The sequence below is a fragment of the Sphaerodactylus townsendi genome, linkage group LG15, assembly GCF_021028975.2.
Source record: "Sphaerodactylus townsendi isolate TG3544 linkage group LG15, MPM_Stown_v2.3, whole genome shotgun sequence".
NCBI classification, from domain to species: Eukaryota; Metazoa; Chordata; class Lepidosauria; order Squamata; family Sphaerodactylidae; genus Sphaerodactylus; species Sphaerodactylus townsendi.
This window is the reverse complement of record NC_059439.1, coordinates 24653253-24673111: the sequence shown is the minus strand read 5'-3', so window position 1 is coordinate 24673111 and position 19859 is coordinate 24653253. Positions and strand designations below refer to the sequence as shown.

Here is a 19859-nt window from a genome sequence, read left to right as displayed (position 1 = left end):
CAGACACTTTTAATGAAGCCAAGTTCATCACCTTCAGTATGTTGGTCTTCTGTAGTGTTTGGGTGTCTTTTGTTCCAACCTACCTGAGCACCAAAGGCAAATACATGGTGGCTGTAGAGATCTTCTCAATCTTGGCTTCCAGTGCTGGGTTATTGGTTTCTATATTTTTCCCCAAGTGCTACATTATACTGCTGAGGCCTGAGTTGAATAAGAGGACACAGCTCATAGGGAGAAAAAAATGAACTATCTAACCTGTCTTTTTTGAAGTATTTATTTGTATGTAGCCTCTTATTCTTTGTAGCTCTTCATGGGTTTCTTTGTAGGTGATAGCACATAGATAAATTGTTTGACTTACAAGATTTGATGCCCTCCATTTTTCCTGCCTCTTACGCTTAGAGGTGCACACTGAGAAAAAAACATTTGTTAAAATTGAGATCCAGACTTGGGGGGTCATGAAGGGAGCCAAAGGCCTATGAAGGGAACCAACAAGTCCAACTGAACTGCATAGATGCCATTGAAGTCAGTTACAACACAGAAAAACTGCAATGAAAATTTTGAATGGATTATAATTAAACTTGTCCCAGGCCTGGAATTAAATGCTTTTTGATTGGAGTGACTGCTTTTAAACTGAAATAATGACCCAAGAACTGGAATCATTGCTCTGAAGGCTGCCATTCCAGTTCCCGATGTAAGCTCAATTCCTCAGATTCCAAAGGGTCTTTCATCAATGTTCCAGAATGCTGATTCCAGTTCCAAGGGTTATCATTCCATGTTGGGGGGGGGGGGGCTCCTTTCCAAGCCTAGAACTACCTCAGGACACCCACCCCAAAGAAGGGTGGGAAAGGAGAGACTATAGTTTTCTGTGTCTCTTGTTTCCTGAAGGAGGTGATGCACTTTCTGAGGAAGTAATCTGTTGCCCAAGGGAGACCAAGAAGAAGAGAGAAGAAGAAGAAAGAAGAAGAAGAAGAAGAAGAAGAAGAAGAAGAAGAAGAGAGAAGAAGAAGAAGAGGAGGGAGGGAGGAGGAGGGAGGAGGAGGAGGAGGAGCCAGTTTGGATTTATATCCCCCCTTTCTCTCCTGTAGGAGACTCAAAGGGGCTTACAATCTCCTTGCCCTTCCCCCCTCACAACAAACACTCTGTGAGGTAGGTGGGGCTGAGAGAGCTCCGAGAAGCTGTGACTAGCCCAAGGTCACCCAGTTGGCATGTAGCCCAAGAGATGTACAGGGCCTATTCCCTGAGATCCCCACAACTCAGGCGGCAGAGCGGAGAATCAAACCCGGTTCCTCCAGATTAGATACATAAGCTCTTAACCTCCTACGCCACTGCTGCTCCCAGTTAACCACAGGTTTTGAGATTATTTTGAGAGCAAATCACATAACATCACCTCTGACTGCCAGTTCCCAAGGGTGGATGGCACCCCTCCAGTCCTACAGTCTAGAGACACTACAGCACAGGTTGTCAGAGCTCACTGGCCCCTCCAGATGTTTAGCATGAACTACAGATTCCCACATCAGCCCTTGCTTGCCAAGCTATAGCCAATGCAGCTCATGTTATTTAGGAGAGAGGGACCCCAGGATGGGAATTGTAGTTCACTGAACATCCTAGGCTCCACGAAGTTTGACAAACGCCAAGGTACTAGAGTCCCTTAGGGTTAAAACAACCTCTTATCCACACTACTGACAGAACAACAAAATGAGCTGGTGAGGCATTGCTCAAGAAGCAAACGTACAAAAAACGTGTGAAGATGCAACCACAGCAAGTAAGAGGGAGGAGGAATGAGGAGAGAAAGGACCCCACATCCTGGGAAGGAGGCAGAAGGTGTGGCAGGATCCAACCTGAAATGGACTGATTGGGACAACCAATGGTCAGCATTTGCAAGGAAAGCAGCCAGAGTAATGAATTCCTTGGGCAGATGCACTATATTATGAAGACAATAAAAATAGTTTTGAAGCAGCAAATCATAATATACTTGTGGGACTTCTTGAAGAAGGCAGCCTCCTCCCTAGGCCCCTTCCGCACATGCAGAATAATGCACTTTCAATCCACTTTCACAATTGGATTGCGGAGTGGAGGTTTTGCTATTCTGCACAGTGAAATCCCAGCTCACTTGAGAAGTGCAATTTGAAAGTGAGCTCCTGCATGTGAGGCTCCCCAAAGGCACCCTGGTGGAGGCCACTGCGGAGAAGTAGCAGAGAGGCTGGACTAAGATGGACTCTTGTCTGAGTCCAGCTGGCTTGTTCTTATGTTCTTAAAGTTGGATTGAAAGTGTGCTTTATTCTACAGAAGTGCAGAAGGGCCCTAGAGATCCTGGCCAATCCTGGTTTGGGAAACTCCATCACTGCGAGATAGTCAGCTATGGTGTATGAAGAGAGTGGTTTAGAGGGGTGGACTCTATCCTGGAGGGAACTAGAGGTTTGATTCCCCACTCCACCCACATACAGGAAATCTGGGGTAGAGTCTGGAAGAGCGTGAGGTTGGGGTGTTAGAATTTGTAGGCGAAGAGATCTCAATGATTAGTCTACCAGGAGCCCTCCTCCACATGACCATCAGACAACATATTGAAGAAATTAAAGTCATATTTTAAACACTACCATCAATTTTGATTTCCAAAAATCAGATGCTGAAATGTAGGATCCAATCCTAACATCAAAATGATCAAGGAAGCAATACATCACAGATGTTTTCCTTGACCATTAGTGGTCAGCAGAGTCCAGGGGACATCACGAGGTTCAAAGGAAGCTGAGCTGGAAGAATCCAATCCATTTAACACTTGGCAGAGCAACAGGTAACTGATATTTGTTACCCAGCTGCTCCAAATGCCAAATGAGCACTTCCTTTGAAGGCTCTTATAAAGAATTGCCCCCCAGGAAAGCCTTCCTCTTTGAAGACCTTCTTGCATGACCCCAGCCTTCCTTCTAACAAGAAATTATCATTTGTGTATTAACGCTTGCTACATGTGCTTATCATGTGCAGACTTTTCATGGTACTATGCACATTTATAGGAACATCTTCTTTGGTAGAGTATACCAAAGCTAAAGGAATAGCTTAAAGAAACGAGCAAATTCCTTATTCCCTGTTAGGAAAATGGTATGCAGATAAACCATTTTTTCTCTCCTCTTTCAGCTGCTAAATCCCAGGTCCTCCAGCCTACTTCAGAAATTCGGCAGCCAGGGCAGACGGTGATTCTGTCGTGCATAGATATTCTCTACCGTCTTTTTTGCTCCAGAGCTGGATAGAATGGGCTCTCAAAACCCGGCAGTGATCAGGGACTCTTTCCAGTGGATTGGAGAGATTAAGCTAGCTGACGGTGCGGTAAAAAACATACGTCCGGATTTGGTTAGAGCAAATTTGCCATTTCCAGGGATAACTCTCAATTAACCACGGCCCACTTAGGAGGTGCAGAGAACCTAGGAGCTGCAGACAGCTGGCATCTATTACTGCAAAGAAGCTCCTACAGTGGGATAAAGTCATACACAAACTAAAGGGATTGCCTCGATGCATGTACTTAATTCAGCCAGATAGGAAACAAGGGGACATGAGTCCAAAGGCATTCTTCACAAAACCACCGAGAAAGCAGATTCCACAGCCATTTTTGCACTTGTGGTTTGCTGAGCAGCCAGCATTCATTCCCTTTAGGATGGATTTTTCTTTATATGGCATGGACAAGAACATTTAAGTACTGGACCCAAATTCATTTTGAGGCCCAAACCCAATAGCTTTATACATCAAGCTCTTATGCAGAATCTGCTTCTGCTTGAAATGGATTTGGCTGACATAGCTAATGAAACTTAACAACATGGAGGCTTAACAGCTGACCAGTTTCCAAACTATGTCTGCCATCAGGGAATTTCAAAGATGAAATTAAATCTGTTTTGAAATTTTTTTTAGCCTAAAGAGAGAAACTGGAAATGAATTGCAGGAGGGGGAAAAGGCTGCTCTCCACAGGCCTTGGGAATTGTCCGATCAGACCATTGTGCCAAGCTATTTGTACATTTTGTGCAATCCCGAAACAACGCACTTAGAGCGTGACAGCACTTTGGCTTCGCTTTTAAGCAGCTTCTGCCTAACGCTATGACTCTTGGCAGTGCAGGTATAATAACACCTTATATGAGAACAGGATATGCCAACGCATTATGGCCGTTGTTGAGACTGTTCAACATGTACTATTGGAATGTCCAATGTAATGAAGTCGATTAAGCTTTATATACATCTTGTCCATTGATAGATAGCTCAAAGCGATGTTAGGGCTATCATCTGTCATGAATTTTCTACTCAAGCGGTTCCTGTGGAACTTGTATGTGAGGAATGTTAAGCGAAGTTTTTTTTTGAGGAACTATTTGGTCAGGCGCAATCATTGCCTACATAGTAGTAACGGCTAAATTATTTTATGTGTGCGTGAATGTTGTGAATGTTCAACGCTGTTTTAATGTATTTTACTATTTTAATGTCTCAGTTAGTAGATAAATGCCCCCTTTTTACTATGTGATTTATAATGCCAATAAAGGCTTTGGATTGGATTGGATTTTTCTTTAACACCCACATTTTAGCCTCTTCACAACTCACCATGTCTCAGATCAGAGTCTTCTGAGGGTTTCCAAAAGTTGGTAAAGAGGTATTCCCCCCCTCCCCCATCTTTGCTGGGGAAGCAAAAGGAATCAATATGCATTTCACTTTTGCCCAGGTTTTCTCACTCTTCCCAGCATTCTCTTTTTTTAAAAAATAATTTTTTATTGTATCATTTGAATATTCCATTTTATATTAATACACTTCTTCATTCGTTTTCAAACAATACAGTTTCCCCCTTTTCCCCTCCCCCTGTATTTTCTTCATAGTTTTATCAAACAAACAGCAGTGAGTTCATTCTTTGTAATCTCTCCTCCCATATCTCCTAATTGACTCCAGCTTCTTTCATCCAGTCCGCATATATAGTCCATATCTCCAGCTTCTTTCATCCAGTCCGCATATATAGTCCATATCTCCAGCTTCTTTCATCCAGTCCGCATATATAGTCCATATCTCCAGCTTCTTTCATCCAGTCCGCAAATATAGTCCATATCTCCAGCCTCTTTCATCCAAACCAAGCATATACTTAGTCCATATCTCCCAGCTTCTTTCATCCAGTCCGCATATATAGTCCATATTCCCAGCTGCTTTTTCTCATCCAGTCCAAGATATATATATAGTCCATATCTCCAGCTTCTTTCATCCAGTCCGCATATATAGTCCATATCTCCAGCTTCTTTCATCCAGTCCGCATATATAGTCCATATTTCCAGCTTTTTTCATCCAGTCCGCATATATAGTCCATATCTCCAGCTTCTTTCATCCAGTCCGCATATATAGTCCATATCTCCAGCTTCTTTCATCCAGTCCGCATATATAGTCCATATCTCCAGCTTCTTTCATCCAGTCCGCATATATAGTCCATACCTTCAAAATTTCGCTCTGTTTATCTTGCCACAGTTTATTTTTCGTTATTATTTCGAAAATGTCCAGTGTCACTTGTTCCCAGATATATTCCAACCATTTCTGGATTGTCCATTTTTTCTTTTCTTTCCAGCCTAAAGCTATTGTTGCATGTGCTGCTTTGATCATTATTTTATACATATAGCTATATTTTTTATCTACCCTTCTATCTTCCCAGCATTCTCACTCCTCCTGCAGATAGCCACTATGGTGTAGTGGTTTAGAGGGGTGGACTCTAGCCTGGAAAAAACCGGGTTTGATTCTCCGATTCCCCCCACATGAGTGGGAGTGACACCTAATCTGTGAATCCCAGATCCTGTTTCCCCTCTCCTTTACTATGAGGGTCTGCTGCGTGACTTTGGACCGAGTCACAGTTCTTCTGAATTATCTCAGACCCACCTAACTCACAAGGTATCTGTTGTGGGGAGAGGAAGGGAAAAGGAGCTTGTAAGCTACTTTGAGGGGAAGTTTCTCATACAGAAGAACACCCTTTCGATCCACTTGTCGAAATGCACTTTGCAGCAGGATTTTACTGGGTGATTAGCAAGGAATCCACTTGCAACAAAATTCGCGGAAGTGGGATTGAAAGTGCATCGCTCTGTATATGTGTTTAAAGTGCCCTCGGAGACTCCTAAAATGGTAGACGAAGTTCGGAGGCTTTCCGGAACAGCAACCGTTTGTACCATCTGTTTGGCTTATGGAATTCTCTAAAGTGTCTTGTACATTGTCTGTTGTACGATTGCCCTGACTCACTTCACAGGGTTTCTGTGGACTTCTATGGGATTGGTGTTAGGTAGAAAGGTGTGGTCTTATATAGAAGGGAATATGCAAATTAATGGGATTGCCCGTCCTTTAAAATCCCCCTCCCCTTGCTCTGGACTCCAGTTGATCTCGCAGAACTGGATCACTCCCTACCCCTAACCAAGCATATTCTGCAGAGCCTTTCCCTCTAAGCCGTCCAACAGAAATGATTCTTTGGATCCATTTAATTGTCACGCTCTCTGCCTTCGGAGGTATTTCTTCTTTCTGACCGTTGTGCGATCAATGAAATGTGCAATAAGCTAAGCAGTGCTGTTTTGGGTTTTAACTTCTCTCTCTCTCTCTCTCTCTCTCTCTCTCTCTCTCTCTCTCTCTCTCTCTCTCTCTCTCTCTCTTGTTAGGTGTCCATTCTGTTGTGAATCTGGTGGAATCTGGAGGGAGTGTGAAAAGGCCTGGTGATACCCTTCAACTCACATGCACAGCCTCGGGGTTCAGTGTAGACGGCTACTGGATATACTGGGTCCGTCAGGCTCCTGGAGAGGGGCTGGAGTGGATTGCACAGATCATTAAAGGCACAATGTCCTATGCAGATGCTATTAAAGGCAGATTCACAATATCTTCAGATAGGCCAAGAAGTCTGACTTTTCTGAGTATGACAAGCCTGAAAGCTGAAGACGCAGCTGTGTACTATTGTGCCAGAGAATCACAGTGAGAAAAAGAGAACCAGAGCTCATACAAAAACTCACAGCGTGGCCACAAGGAGGAAAGATTTCTGATGGATTCCCTCTGAATAAAAAAGCATCTGGGAGAGTGAGAGCGGGGTTAGGGGGGGCAGGTTGTCCCAAGAGGACTTGCAAACCCCAGTGGGTCATCTGTGGTTGTCTGCGATGGTGTGATGTCACTCATGGGAACGTCTGGAAGGGATGAGAGTCCTCTCTAGGAATTGCCAGAAACTCTATGGTTTCCCCCTGTGTTGAAGGGCTAGGTCAGGGGTCTGCAACCTGTGGCTCTGGCGTCACATGCGGCTCTTTCAGCCTTATACTGTGGCTCCACGTGGCCTGGAGGTCGGAGGGTAGTGTGGGCGTGGCCCTCCAGCCCTCCAGAGCAGCGGTGGAAGGAAAGGTGAGTGGAGGGGCAGAACCGGCTTGGTAGATCTTTGGGGCCATGGAAAACTGGTCCAAATGGCTCTTTGGGTGGTAAAGGTTGCTGACCCCTGGACTAGGTTCTTTGTCCCCTTTGCTAGTTCCAGAAAGAATTTCCTGGCGGTGGTGCTCATGTTCCACTGTAATGTTTATTAGGCAAAATTCATTACTCATACAAACTGAAGCTAGGAAAGGAAGTAGAAACAGAAGTCTATTTTTACTACAAGGAAGCAGGTGTCTTGGAACTCTGTTGCTGATGGAGGAACTGCCTTCACGCATGAGAACCCCCAACCTTCGGCTGATCTTGGGATTCCATGTTTATCTGTCTTTCAGAGACTTTGCAACTCCTATAAGGGTTGCTGTGATCCATAAGATGCAGAGTCCATAAGATGAAGATGCCGCGGTTCAGCTAAACGTAGGAACATCTACCCTAAAAGGTTCAAGTGTTGGGATTTTGCAAGCGCCTGTCACAACTCAGTTTTAAAAGGGTTAACTGTTTGTATGCAAACTGAAGTCACTGTTGGTGACCTGATCTATGGATGAGCTATTGGTCAAGGACAAGGAAAACATGGAATGTCACAAAGCGACCTGCGTGTCCACTTCTAAAAGACCTTACTGGAGAAAGGTGGTGAAGAAGCAAGTGTATGGGAGGGGGTTGGACTGGATGGCCCTGAGGATCTCTTCCAACTCAATGATTCAAAGGGAGATCGCTAGCACTTATGGGAACTGCACCTTTCTCCCAACATCTCAGTCTTGGGCTTGTCCGGCAGGGTGACCATCCATGGTGCCTTGGCCACACCCCACAGGCACTGGCCCCTAAAGAAGCTTCCTTGCCAGAGGGCATGGGGGGGGGGCTTAAAATGTCAAAATACCTGCCTGATGCTGAGAAGCCTCTATGGGTCTCTATTGACCTATGCCAGGCTTAAGTTGGAAGTCCAGGCTGCCGGTGTAATGTTTTCAAAGAACAGAAAGAAGAAGAAGAGTTTGGATTTATATCCCCCCTTTCTCTCCTGTAGGAGACTCAAAGGGGCTTACAATCTCCTTGCCCTTCCCCCCCCTCACAACAACCACCCACTGTGAGGTGGTAGGTGGGGACCTGGAGAGAGCTCCACGAAGAACTGTGACTAGCCCAAGGTCACCCAGCTGGCGCGTGTAGTAGTGTACAAGCTAATCTGAATTCCCCAGATAAGCCTCCACAGCTCAGGCGGCAGAGCTGGGATTCAAACCCGGTTCCTCCAGATTAGGATACTGCATGGCTCTTAACCATCCGTAGCTACTAAAAGTTGGGTCCTTCCCTAGCCATGTCTCCGCCCCCTTGCTATGCTAGCAGCCGCTGGAGCAGCATCCTGCATAGCATCCCAATGCTGGGGGGGGGGGGCACAGCAATTTCACGGCAGTGGAATTGGCTCCCCCCCCCCCCAGGGTAAGTTCACCACTTCCATGAGTGGATTCACTCCTCCTCAGGATGGGGCTCTTGGTCTGTTTTAGTAAGGATTCCTCCGACTTCATGCAAATTACTTTCCCTTGAAAGGATTGTCCAGCTGCAAGAGGCAAAAGTGGAAGTCTTGGACTGCATTCCCTATTAAGCCCTCCAAATTTGTGCTGAAAGTAATGGAACAGTGGCTTGTCATAATTTCCCTCTAGCCCTCCCTATTCTATTCCACCTGCTTTTATTACATTTTCAGTTATCCCTGACATGTAAAACAAACTCCAAATATTCTCTTATGTACATGGAATCATGGACGCCACAGTGATCTTTTCTTTCCAGCGTTTAAGAATATTTTTATGTGTTTTTATTGTCTTGTGGGTGTTCCTACCCAGTCTCTTGTTGCGACTGGTGGTGGCATCAGAAGACTAGACTTGGCCGCTATGGTGACAAGCAGGCGTAAGATTGCTCCTCCCACTGGCTTGCAGACACAAGTTGCTTCTCACGTCTCCATTTTAAGTGTCTCTGGGTCTCATTTGGTAGGTGTTCCTTGGATGCCATGCAAATGACTTTATGATGCAACTGTCTTTAAAGAAGGTTCAGACACAACATGGACCATCCATGACCTTTGGATGAAACCAGTTCACCTTCAGATCCTGGGAACTCCTGCCAAACCTAAAGTCATGGAGAGGGGGCTCTTGGCTGTTCTCTTGATCTTCCCTGCCTGTAAGAAAAAAAGCTCCCGCTTTCCCTCTATGGCCCCTTCCGCACATGCAGAATAATGCACTTTCAATCCACTTTCGCAATTGCTTGCAACAGGGGCGTAACAAGGCAGCCCTGGGCAAACTGTAGCCCTGGGCAAAACCTGAGTTGGATGCCCCCCCCCCCCCCCCCCATGGGCTTACCATTAATTCTCACGACTAATAAAAAAAATTTTGCACCAGGACATTTGGTGCCTGCAGGGGTGCCATTTTTAGACATATCAGCACCAAAAATTCTGTTTCCAATAGGAGATGGGGGGCTACAGTTTTGAGGGTCCATAACTTTGGCCCCCCTGAACCAAACTGCACCAAACTCTGGGGGTGCCATCATCTCCAGATGATACCCTGAAATTTTGGGATTGCCAATACAATACATCCCAAAAATGCACCCCTGCAGGAACATCCTCTAGAAATTTGCCCAAGAATCTTTGTTTTGCATTGAGTTTTTTCTGCATTGCTGTCAATGGGGGGGTTGCAGGCTGGTGGGAGAACGCACATTACTTGAAGGCACTGTCTCAAAAGTTGTCAGGGTCTCGATCATCAGTAGATCAGTCTGGTTGATACTCCCCAAGTTTGGTGCAGTTTGGTTCAGGGGGCCCAAAGTTATGGACCCTCAAAACTGTAGCCCTTATCTCCTATTAGATCCCATTGGAAACAATGGGGGATAGGGGCACCACCTTTGGGAGTCCATAACTTTGGACTCCCTGAACGAAACCTCACCAAACTTGGGGGGTAGCATAAGGACAGACTCCTGATGATACGCTGCAATTTTGGTGCCGCTAGCCTAAAAACTGCGCCCCCTGCAGGCCAGAAATGGAAAACCACTAAAATACCCAAAAACGAACCTAGCATTTTGATGCCCCCCACAAGGTGATGCCCTGGGCAGCTGCCCACCTTGCCCAATGGGCATTACGCCAGTGGCTTGCAAGCAGATCTTGCTATTCCGCACAGCTGCAAAGTGCATTGAAAGTGGATTGAAGGTGCATTCTGCATGTGCGGAAGGGGCCTATGATTGTGGCATGTCAGAATTCATGGTACCATTTCCATCCTCTGTATGATTTTCTGTTCTTTCCTGTCCTGTAGGTGTCCTCTCGCAGACTCTTGTGGAGACTGGCGGTGGGATGAAAAGGCCAGGAGACGCGCTACGTCTGACCTGCACAGTTTCTGGATTCTCTTTACAAAGCTACGGTGTAAACTGGGTGCGTCAACCAGCAGGGAAGGGACTGGAGTGGACTGGAGTTATCTGGACTGGTGGAAGCACTTCCTATAACCCCTCTTTACAAAGCTCTAATTAAGCATCACAAAAGACAATTTGGGCGCTCCAAAAAAAGTCAAGCTTTTCTGCAGCTGACAACTTAAAGCCTGAAGACACCGGCAGATATTACTGTGCAAGGGACACATTGAGGTAGACCCATTCAGAGGTGGCACAAAAACTGCCCTTCCCGAGAACTGAGCATCATTCATGCATGCGTTTGTGTACAGCAGCTGCAAGGAGGACTGCCTTTCATCCGGCCCATTTCCTCAGCCAGTAGTGCATGAAGTCATGCGCCGCATATTTTTGGCATAATTCCTTTAATGAAGATACTCTTCAATAGGCAGGACCCTGGAAATGTAGCAGGAGGAAAGCAAAACAGAAGGTTGTCACCCGCCCCTCCCCCCAGAACAACTATACCCTATGATGAAATTTCATAGCCAGAGTGGATCCCGCGTTAGTGATGTATTGCTCTCTGAGCTGCCCATGTAGTGAATTGTTTAATCAAAGGCTTTCACGGCTGAAATCAACATTCGAGCCCCATAATGCAGTCATAGCAAAAGAGATGATTTGTACAAATTGCAACTTCTTTGTCAGAGACTTATCTGGAGAACGCCTTAGGAGCAGCAGTGGCGTAGTGGTTAAGAGCAGGTGTACTCTAATCTGGAGGAACTGGGTTTGATTCCCCGCTCTGCTGCCTGAGCTGTGGAGGCTTATCTGGGGAATTCAGATTAGCCTGTGCACTCCCACACACGCCAGCTGGGTGACCTTGGGCTAGTTGCAGTTCTTCGCAGCTTTCTCAGCCCTACCCACCTCACAGGGTGTTTGTTGTGAGGGGGGAAGGGCAAGGAGACTGTAAACCCCTTTGAGTCTCCTATTGGAGAAAAAAGGGGGATATAAATTGTACTCTTCTTCTTCTTCTTCTTAGCCCTCCCCAGATGGTCCTCCAAAGCACCTGGGTGGCCACTGTGTGAGAGAAGATACTTGCCTAGATGGACCACTGGTCTGATCCTCAGGGCTCTTGTTTTGAGATCACATCACGATACCTTGCATTCTTTTAAGATGAATCCCCCTGGGGTTTTTTCCCCCAAAAGTTGGTAAAGCAGTATTCCCCCGCCCTACTTTGCTGGGGAAGCAAAAGGAATCAATATGCATTTCACTTTTCCCCAAGTTTTCTCACTCTTCCCGGCATTCTCAGTCCTCCTGCAGATAGCCACTATGGTGTAGTGCAGTGAAGGCGAACCTATGGCACGGGTGCCAGAGGTGGCACTCAGAGCCCTCTCTGTGGGCACTCGCAAACAGAGTCCCCTCCCCCCCACATCTAGGCTGTCTTGGGCCACTGGGCTCGATTATTAGCATTAAATCTAAGACCTAGTTTTGGGGAAACAGTGTAGGTAACCCTGTTAAACGCTGTTAAACCTCACTGATTTTCATGCGAAGAACTAAAACACGATCCTTTACCTGGGAGTAAGGTCGGTTGCTGACAATGGGGCTTGCTTCTGAGTAAACCCTCCTAGGGTTGTGATTCACCTGTTGGAAGAGTTGCACGGTTGCTTCAAAGCAAAGTCACCGACTACCATCAAGCTTACTCCCGAGTATCACACGCCTTGGAGCCAACAGTTTTTTCTAAACTAAAACCTCAGTATTCGTGTTAAATGGCCGTGTTGGCACTTTACAATAAAGACGTGGGTTTTGAGTTGCAATTTGGGCACTCGGTCTTGAAAAGGTTCGCCATCACTGGTGTAGTGGTTTAGAGGGGTGGACTCTAATCTGGAGAACCGGGTTTGATTCCCCATTCCCCCACATGAGTGGAGGACACTAATCTGTGAACTGGATTTGTTTCACCTCTCCTTCACATGAAGTCTGCTGGGTGACTTTGGACCAGTCACAGTTCTTCTGAATTATCTCAGTCCCACCTAACTCACAAGGTATCTGTTGTGGGGAGAGAAAGGGAAAAGGAGCTTGTAAGCTACTTTGAGGGAACTTTCGCGCATGCACTTTCAGTCCACTTTCAATGCACTTTGCAGCAGGATTTTACTGTGTGAAATAGCAAGATCCACTTGCAGCAAAATTGCAGAAGTGGATTGAAAGTGCATCCTTCTGCAAGTGCGAAAGTACCCCGAGACTCCTAAAATGGTAGAGGAAATCAGGAGGCTTTCCGGAAGAACAACCGTTTATACCATCTGTTTGGCTTATGGAATTCTGTACAGTGTCCTGCACATTGATAACGTTAGGGGGAAAATAAATGGGGAAAAAAAGGAACGATGTTCATTTTTAATGTGATTGAGAAAGAACATGGCCAAGAAGATTGTCCTGAAATAATGACTCATACTTAATATCGATTGCTGCAGTTGAGTGGCAGACAGTAAAAATTGTTAAAGCATCGTTAACACAGGGATCTGTCAAAACAACCCCAAATCATACTGCTTGCTGTGACTGAACTCTTAAATTAATGCTCTTCTGGCTTTAAAAAAATGTTCCACAGAAATTGTCTGTTGTACCATTGCGCTGGGTCACTCACCTCACAGGTTTCAGGGCTTACTGGATTGGTCATAGAAAAGTGTTGTCTTATATAGAAGGGAATATGCAAATTAATGGGATTGCCCGTCCTTCAAAATCCCCCTCCTCTTGCTCTGGACTCCATTTGATCTCGCAGAGCTGGATCACTCCCTGCCCCTAACTGAGCATATTCTGCCGAGCCTTTCCCTCTAAGCCATCCAACAGAAATGATTCTTTGGATCCATTTAATTGTCACTCTCTCTGCCTTCGGAGGTATTTCTTCTTTCTGACCGTTGTGCGATCAATGAAATGTGCAAGAAGCTAAACAGTGCTGTTTTGGGTTGTAACCTCTCTCTCTCTCTCTCTCTCTCTCTCTCTCTCTCTCTCTCTCTCTCTCTCTCTCTCTTGTTAGGTGTCCAGTCTGTTGTGAATCTGGTGGAATCTGGAGGGAGTCTGAAAAGGCCTGGTGATACCCTTCAACTCACATGCACAACCTCGGGGTTCAGCGTAGACGAACACGGGATACACACTAAGGTCCACAGGTCTTTCCTGAAAAGGGCTGCTGGAGTGGATTGCACAGATCAATCAAGGCACAACGTACTATGCACATGCTTTTAACGGCAGATCTTACAATTATCTGCAGCAGATAGGCTAAGAAGTCTGACTTTTCAAGTGATGACAAGCCTGAGAAAGCTGGAAGAACACCGGGCTGTATGTATTATTGCAGTAAGAGAAGCAAAGTGAGAAAAAGAGAACCCAAAACTGACAGCGTGGCCACAAGGGGGCAAGATTTCTGATGGATTCCCTCTGAATAAAAAAAAAAAAAAAAAAAAGCATCTGGTGAGGTGAGAGCTGGCTTAAGGGGGGCAGTTTGTCCCAAAGAGGACTTACTGTAAACCCCAGTGCGTCATCTGTGGTTGTCTTTATGGAGTGATGTCACTTATGGGAACGCCTTGAAGGGATGAGGAGTGCCTCTCTAGGAATTACTCCAGAAACTCTATGGTTTCCCCCTGTGTGAAAGGAGGCTAGAGTCAGGGTCTGCAATCAGTGGCTCTGGAGCCACATGCGGCTCTTTCAGCCTTATACGCTGCGGCTCCACGTGGCCTGGAGGGTCGGAGGGAGGTAGTGTGGGTGTGGCCCCTCCAGCCCTCCCAGAGCAGCGGTGGAAGGAAAGGTGAGTGGAGGGGCAGAACCGGGGCCCATTTCGGTAGATCTTTGGGGCCATGGAAAACAGGTCCAAATGGCTCTTTGGGTGGTAGTAAGGCTGCCGACCCCTGATTCAGGTTCTTTGTCCCCTTTGCTAGTTCCAGAAAGAATTTCCTGGCGGTGGTGCCTCATGTTCCACAGCAATGACAGTTACCTAAGCAAAATTCATTACTCATACAAACTGAAGCTAGGAAAGGAAGTAGAAACAGAAGTCTATTTATACCACAAGGAAGCAGGTGTCTTGGAACTCTGTTGTTGATGGAGAAACTGCTCTTTCATGCATGAGAACCTAAACCTTTAAACAGCTGATCTTGGGATTCAATGTTCATTTGTCTTTTCAGAGACTTTGCTGTCTCCTATAAGGGTTGGTGTGATCCATAAGATGCAGAGTCCATAAAAGTTAAAGATGCCTGATTTCAGCTAAACATATACGGAACATCTACTCCTTAAAAGGTTCCAAGCGTTGCTAAGTGACAGCTGTGGTAGCCTGTCAATGCAATTCCAGTTTTAAAAGGAATTCAACCTGTTTGTATAGTACAAACTGAAGTCACTGTTGGTGACCTGATCCCCTATGGATGAGCCATTGGTCAAGGACAAGGAAAAGCATGGAATGTCATTGTTTACCTGCATGTCCACTTCTAAAAGACCTTGCTGGAGAAAGGTGGCGAAGAAGCAAGTGCATGGCAGGGGATTGGACTGGATGGCCCTGAGGATCTCTTCCAACTCAATGATTCAAGGGGAGATCGCTAGCACTTATGGGAACTGCACCTTTCTCCCAACATCTCAGTCTTGGGCTTGTCCGGCAGGGTGACCATCCATGGTGCCTTGGCCACACCTAGGCACTGCCCCTAAAGAAGCTTCCTTGAGGCATGGGGCAGGGGGCTCAAAATGTCAAAATACCTCCCTGATGCTGAGAAGCCTCTATGGGTCTCTATTGACCTTTGCCAGGCTTAAGTTGGAAGTCCAGGCTGCTGGTGTAATGTTTGCAAAGACCAGGAAGAGGAAGAAGAGTTTGGATTTATATCCCCTTGCCCTAAATACAATAAGATATGCATTAAATACATGAATTCCATTTTCTTGAAATGTTCTCAGTGGCATGAGTGTTATAAGATACCCAATCTCCTGAACAGCTCTGATGTACTCTTTTGTGAAACTGTTGCAAATTTTATACTGGAAATTAGTAATTTTAACTGTATTTCTTAACCTTGTTTTGTTTTAAAATTTTGTCCTGTTTTATATGCCAATAAAGGCTTGTGTTGTTGTTGTTGTGGATTTATATCCCCCCTTTCTCTCCTGCAGGAGACTCAAAGGGGTTTACAATCTCCTTGCCCTTCCCCCCTCACAACAACCACTCAGAGAGGTGTGGGTGGGGCTGAGAGAGCTCTAAGAGGCTGTGACTAGCCTGGAGTCACCCATGGCTGGAGTGTGTGGAGTGTACAGGCGAATTTGAATTCACCCCCAGATAAAAGCCTTTCACACAACTCAAATGGCAGAGCTGGGAATCAAACCCGGTTCCTCCAGATTAGATACATGAGCTCTTAACCTCCTATGCCACTAAAGTTGGGTCCTTCCCTAGCCATGTCTCCGCCCCCTTGCTATGCTAGCAGCCGCTGGAGCAGCATCCTGCATAGCGTCCCCAATGTTACAGGGGAGGGGCCGAAACAAAGCCACTCTCACGCCCAGTGGAATTGTCTCCTCCCCAGGGGTTGAGTGCACCCACTTCCATGAGGTGGGTTCCATCTTACCCTCCTCAGGATGGGGGTTGCCTTTGTTTTAATAAGGTTCTCAGACTTCATGCAACCATTTTCCCTTGAAAGGATTGTCCAGCTGCAAGAGGCAAAAGTGGGAAGTCTTGGACTGCATTTACCCTATTAAGTTTTCCTCCAGGAATTTGAAAGGAAAGTAATGGAACAGGGGCTTGTCATAATTTCCCTCTAGCTCTCCCTATTCTATTCCACATACTTTTATTACATTTTCAGTTATTCCTGACATGTAAAACAAACTCCAAATATTCTTTTGTGTATATGGAATCATGGGTGCTACAGTGATCTTTTCTTTCCAGCTTTTAAGAACATTTTTATGTGTTTTTATTGTCTTGCGGGTGTTTCTACCCAGTCTCTTGTTGTGACTGGTGGTGGCATCAGAAGACTAGACTTGGCCGCTATGGTGACAAGCAGACGTAAGATTGCTCTTCCCACTGGCTTGCAGACACAAGTTGCTTCTCACGTCTCCATTTTAAGTGTCTCTGGGTCTCGTTTCATAGGCGTTCCTTGGATGCCATGCAAATGACTTTATGATGCAACTGTCTTTAAAGGGAAGGTTCAGTCACAACATGCACCATCCACGATCTTCGGATGAAACCAGTTCACCTTCAAGATCCGGGGGGAACTCTCTACCAAACATAAAGTCAGCGGAGAGGGGGCTCATGGAGGCTGACATTTCCCCTCTTGATCTTCCTGCCATAGTAAGAAAAAAAAGCTCCCACTTTCCCTCTATGGCCCCTTCCGCACATGCAGAATAATGCACTTTCAATCCACTTTCACAATTGTTTGCAAGCTGGTTTTGCTATTAAGAACATAAGAACATAAGAACAAGCCAGCTGGATCAGACCAGAGTCCATCTAGTCCAGCTCTCTGCTACTCACCGTGGCCCACCAGGTGCCTTTGGGCGCTCACACAGCACAGCTACAAAGTGCATTGGAAGCGGATTGAAGGTACATTATTATTATTAGGCATGAAAAGGAAGGGGCCTATGATTATGCGGTATGTCAGAATTCATGGTACCATTTCCATCCTCTGTATGATTTTCTGTTCTTTCCACTTGCTTTCTAGGTGGCGTCCTCTGCGCCCAGACTCTTGTGGAGACTGGCGGTGGGATGAAAAGGCCAGAAAGCGGAGACAATTCCTCACGCCTGGACCTGCACAGTGTCTGGATTCCTCTTTACAAAGCTACTGCGGTGAACTGGGTGCGATCAAACTGTTATGAAGGGACTGGAGTGGACTGGAGTTATCTGGGCTGGTGGAAGCACTTCCTATAACCCCTCTTTACAAAGTCGACTAAGCATCACAAAAGACAACTCCAAAAGTCAAGCTTTTCTGCAGCTGAATAACTTAAAGCCTGAAGACACCGGCAGATATTACTGTGCAAGTGACACATTGAGACAGACCCATTCAGAGGTGGCACAAAAACTGCCCTTCCCGAGAACTGAGCATCGCTCATGCATGCGTTTGTGTACAGCAGCTGCAAGGAGGACTTCCTTTCATCCGGCCCATTTCCTCAGCCAGTAGTGCATGAAGTCATGCGCCATATATTTTTGGCGTAATTAATGAAGATACTCTTCAATAGGCAGGGCCCTGAGAAAGTTACAGGGGGAAAGCAAAACAGAAGGTTGTCACCCGCCCCTCCCCCCAGGCCAACTATACCCTATGATAAAATTTCCTAGCCAGAGTGGATTGTGCATTAGAGATGTATTGCTGTCTGAGCTGCCTATATAGTGAATCATTTAATCGAAGGCTTTCTCAGCTGAAATCAACATTCGATGCCCATAATGCAGCCATAGCAAAAGAGATGATTTGTACAAATTGCAACTTCTTTGTCAGAGACTTTGGGATACCGCTGCCAGGAGGCAACATCTGGAGAACGCCTTAGGAGCAGCAGTGGCGTAGTGGCTAAGAGCAGGTGTACTCTAATCTGGAGGAACTGGGTTTGATTCCACGCTTCTGTCTGCCTGAGGCTGTGGAGGCTTATCTGGGGAATTCAGATTAGCCTGTGCACTCCCACACATGCCAGCTGGGTGACCTTGGGCTCGTCACAGCTTCTTGTCCTCTCTCAGCCCCGCCTACCTCACAGGGTGTTTTTTGTGAGGGGGGAAGGGCAAGGAGTTTGTAAGCCCCTTTGAGTCTGCTATAGGAGAAAAAAGGGGGATATAAATCCAACTCTTCTAACCATACCATACGTGTTTTATACTGTTTCCTATCTGCCGGATTAAGTGCAGGCATAGATTGCATCTATTCCTGCACTTAATTCGGCAGATAGGAAACAAGGACATGGTCCAAAGCATTCTTCACAAAACACAAAGCACATTCCACAGCCTTTTTTGCACTTGTGGTTTGCTTAGAATCCAGCATTTATTCCTTTTAGGATGGATTTTTCTTTAACACCCACATTTTAGCCTCTTCACAACTCACCATGTCTCAGATCAGAGTCTTCTTGGGGTTTCCAAAAGTTGGTAAAGCGGTATTTCCCTCCCCCCCCACTTTGCAGGGGAAGCAAAAGGAATCAATATGCATTTCACTTTTCCCCAGGTTTTCTCACTCTTCCCGGCATACTCACTCCTCCTGCAGATAGCCACTATGGTGTAGTGGCTTAGAGGGGTGGACTCTAATCTGGAGAACCGGGTTTGATTCCCCATTCCCCCACATGAGTGGAGGACACTAATCTGTGAACTGGATTTGTTTCCCCTCTCCTTCACATGAAGTCTGCTGGGTGACGATGGACCAGTCACAATCCTTCTGAATTATCTCAGTCCCACCTAACTCACAAGGTATCTGTTGTGGGGAGAGGAAGGGAGAAGGAGCTTGTAAGCTGCTGATCCAGAGGAGATTCCGGTTCCGGTGATGAGCGTAAGCCAGCATGCTCTTTTACTCCTACATGCTTTTATCTTTTAACGTTTAAATATCCTCTACTTTGGATTTTATTAAGCACAGTTGATACAGAGGATTTTTGATTGTGAGGAGGACTTTGTAGAAGCTGTTTTGACTGAGTGTTGTTGCCGGTGCCTGATACACTATCAGTCTAGCTAACAAGCCAAGGATAAGGAAGGCAATTATATCGTAACCGAAAGAAATACAACTTGAAACATTTTTAGCTCTCGTATTTACTGCAATAGGTGGCTGTAAAAGAAGGAGAACGGATGATGACGATAACAATAAGAAAAGAAAGGAAAGAGAAGAGAAGAGAAGGAAAGAAATGACGCTGTTTGTTCTTCAACCGATTAACAGACAAAAATACCTGACTATTTTACAGCAGGGTGGAAACCCGAGGATTAGATAAAGTATGACGTTCCAATTACAAACCGCTTTGCAGTATTGGATGATAGTTATGGGAACAATACTACTCAAGAGCAAGTACCAGAGAGGCTGCAAACAAAGGTTAGGTATACTGTGCCTGATTTAACTAATGACTCCGATAAACTGCTCTTAAACCAATATGCAGAACTCATAGCTTGTAAACTGCTTTGAGGAAACTCTCGCACATGCAGAAGAATGCACTTTCAATCCACTTTCAATGCACTTTGCAGCAGGATTTTTACTGTGTGAAATAGCAAGATCCACTTGCAACAAAATTGA

The 19859-nt window shown here is 45.8% G+C and overlaps 1 gene segment (V, D, J or C); it reads left to right on the top strand.

Moving 5' to 3' along the window:
* Positions 1 to 6433: 6433 nt before the first annotated feature.
* Positions 6434 to 7406, top strand: LOC125444253 (the record flags this gene model as incomplete). The annotated part of the segment is given in 4 exon segments: positions 6434 to 6479; positions 6627 to 6933; positions 7025 to 7088; positions 7362 to 7406. Coding segments are annotated over 4 exon segments (462 nt in total), but the record flags the coding sequence as incomplete, so codon positions are not given.
* Between the last annotated feature and the right edge of the window lie 12453 nt (positions 7407 to 19859).